Source organism: Electrona antarctica (assembly GCF_951216825.1).
Source record: "Electrona antarctica genome assembly, chromosome: 4".
NCBI lineage: Eukaryota > Metazoa > Chordata > Actinopteri > Myctophiformes > Myctophidae > Electrona > Electrona antarctica.
In genome coordinates, this window is record NC_136809.1 from 17,366,154 (window position 1) to 17,367,482 (window position 1,329).

At 40.5% G+C, this 1,329-nt stretch overlaps 1 protein-coding gene across 1 annotated transcript in view; it reads right to left on the minus strand.

Annotated features, from left to right (window-relative positions):
• Positions 1 to 1,027: 1,027 nt before the first annotated feature.
• Positions 1,028 to 1,329, minus strand: part of LOC306921849 (tubulin polymerization-promoting protein family member 3-like) — a gene marked incomplete at both ends in the record, with an annotated part of 1,709 nt that continues 1,407 nt past the window's right edge. The window contains one exon of the mRNA XM_079499150.1: positions 1,028 to 1,219. Coding sequence (XP_079355276.1) covers positions 1,028 to 1,219 — 192 coding nt within the window. The remainder of the gene's footprint in view (positions 1,220 to 1,329) is intronic.

Consider the following 1,329-nt stretch of genomic DNA (forward strand, 5'->3'; position numbering starts at 1 on the left):
CAAAAGGGGTTCCCGCCCAAAACTGTCCTTTTGCGCAGATCACGCAAACCTCAGCAAAAAGAAAAGGACAATATCGATGGCCTCCAACTGTACTTGTATGTAATTATCTGGTCACCTAATGTTGTGTTAGACATACACTGTTTGCTAAGATTGTTATATAGATAGCATGTTGTTTTAGATGGATGTTAAGTTTGATGTTTACCTGGTACACAGTTGTTTCTTTTCTCTATTTACTGTACATTTACCCTAGTTTGTTGACCAGGGTTCTTGACATTTACTGATCTATACTTGCAATTACTCTTGATAAGTGTTTCTGCTAAATTGAAATTGGTTAATGCATAGTTGTCTTTGGATAATATTCCCCCTGGTTTCCCACCCAGCCTATCGCTGGTATCCATTAAACCAGTGGTTCTCAACCTGCGGTCCAGGGTCCCCAGGATGTCCCCAGATAAATGATTGATAGTTACATCACATCACATCACATGTACAACTACAGAGAACAAGAATGTATATTCTGATCAGGATTTCACTATTAACCCTACAGTACATGAAATGACAATATTGGATCAAATCATGTCTAAAAATACACATGTTCTTAGATTGGGGTCCAAGAGGTGAAAATCGTATCAAATGGGGACCCACGTGGCCTAATGCATAATATTACATTGTTGGTCCTTGAAATTAGATGAGAGTTGAGAATCACTGGATTAAACCTTGTAACTCCAATTAGAATGAGTTTAATTAAATTATTTTCCTGGATGCTAGATTGATTAGTGACATTTCATGACTGCTTGGTCCACGATGTCATTCAAAATGTATATACATTTATATGTTTTGTTGCTTTGTTGGTTTTTTAGGATGGATTTGTTTGGAGGTACAATCTGAAAGCAGCATTAATGGACTTGACCGGAGTCCCCCATGGGTAAATAATACAAGACTCACTTCTGTTTTCGCCCTGCACTAAATATCTTTGCCGAAAATGAATTAATGTTCGCCCCCAGAATAGGGACGCTGGGGTTTAAGTAGTTTAAGCGTCTTTGACTTTTTCATCATAGGTGCCCTGTCCTTTATAGTTGCCCACGTAGCCGCTGGTGTCGGGTTGGTCCACGCGGCCGACCTTGCCTTTCCCTTTGCCCGAGTCGTCGAAGCGCTCCTTGTGTGCTCCAGTGTACTTGGTGGTATCTGTCAGTCTGTCCACCGCAGCGGCCTTCGTCGCTTTCTGACAACACAGAATACAAGATACAAAGACAACTTACTCCACCATATGTTCCTCGTATTCTTTCTGTTTGTTCAAAAAAAGGAAAATAAGTAGGCCTAACACACACATAC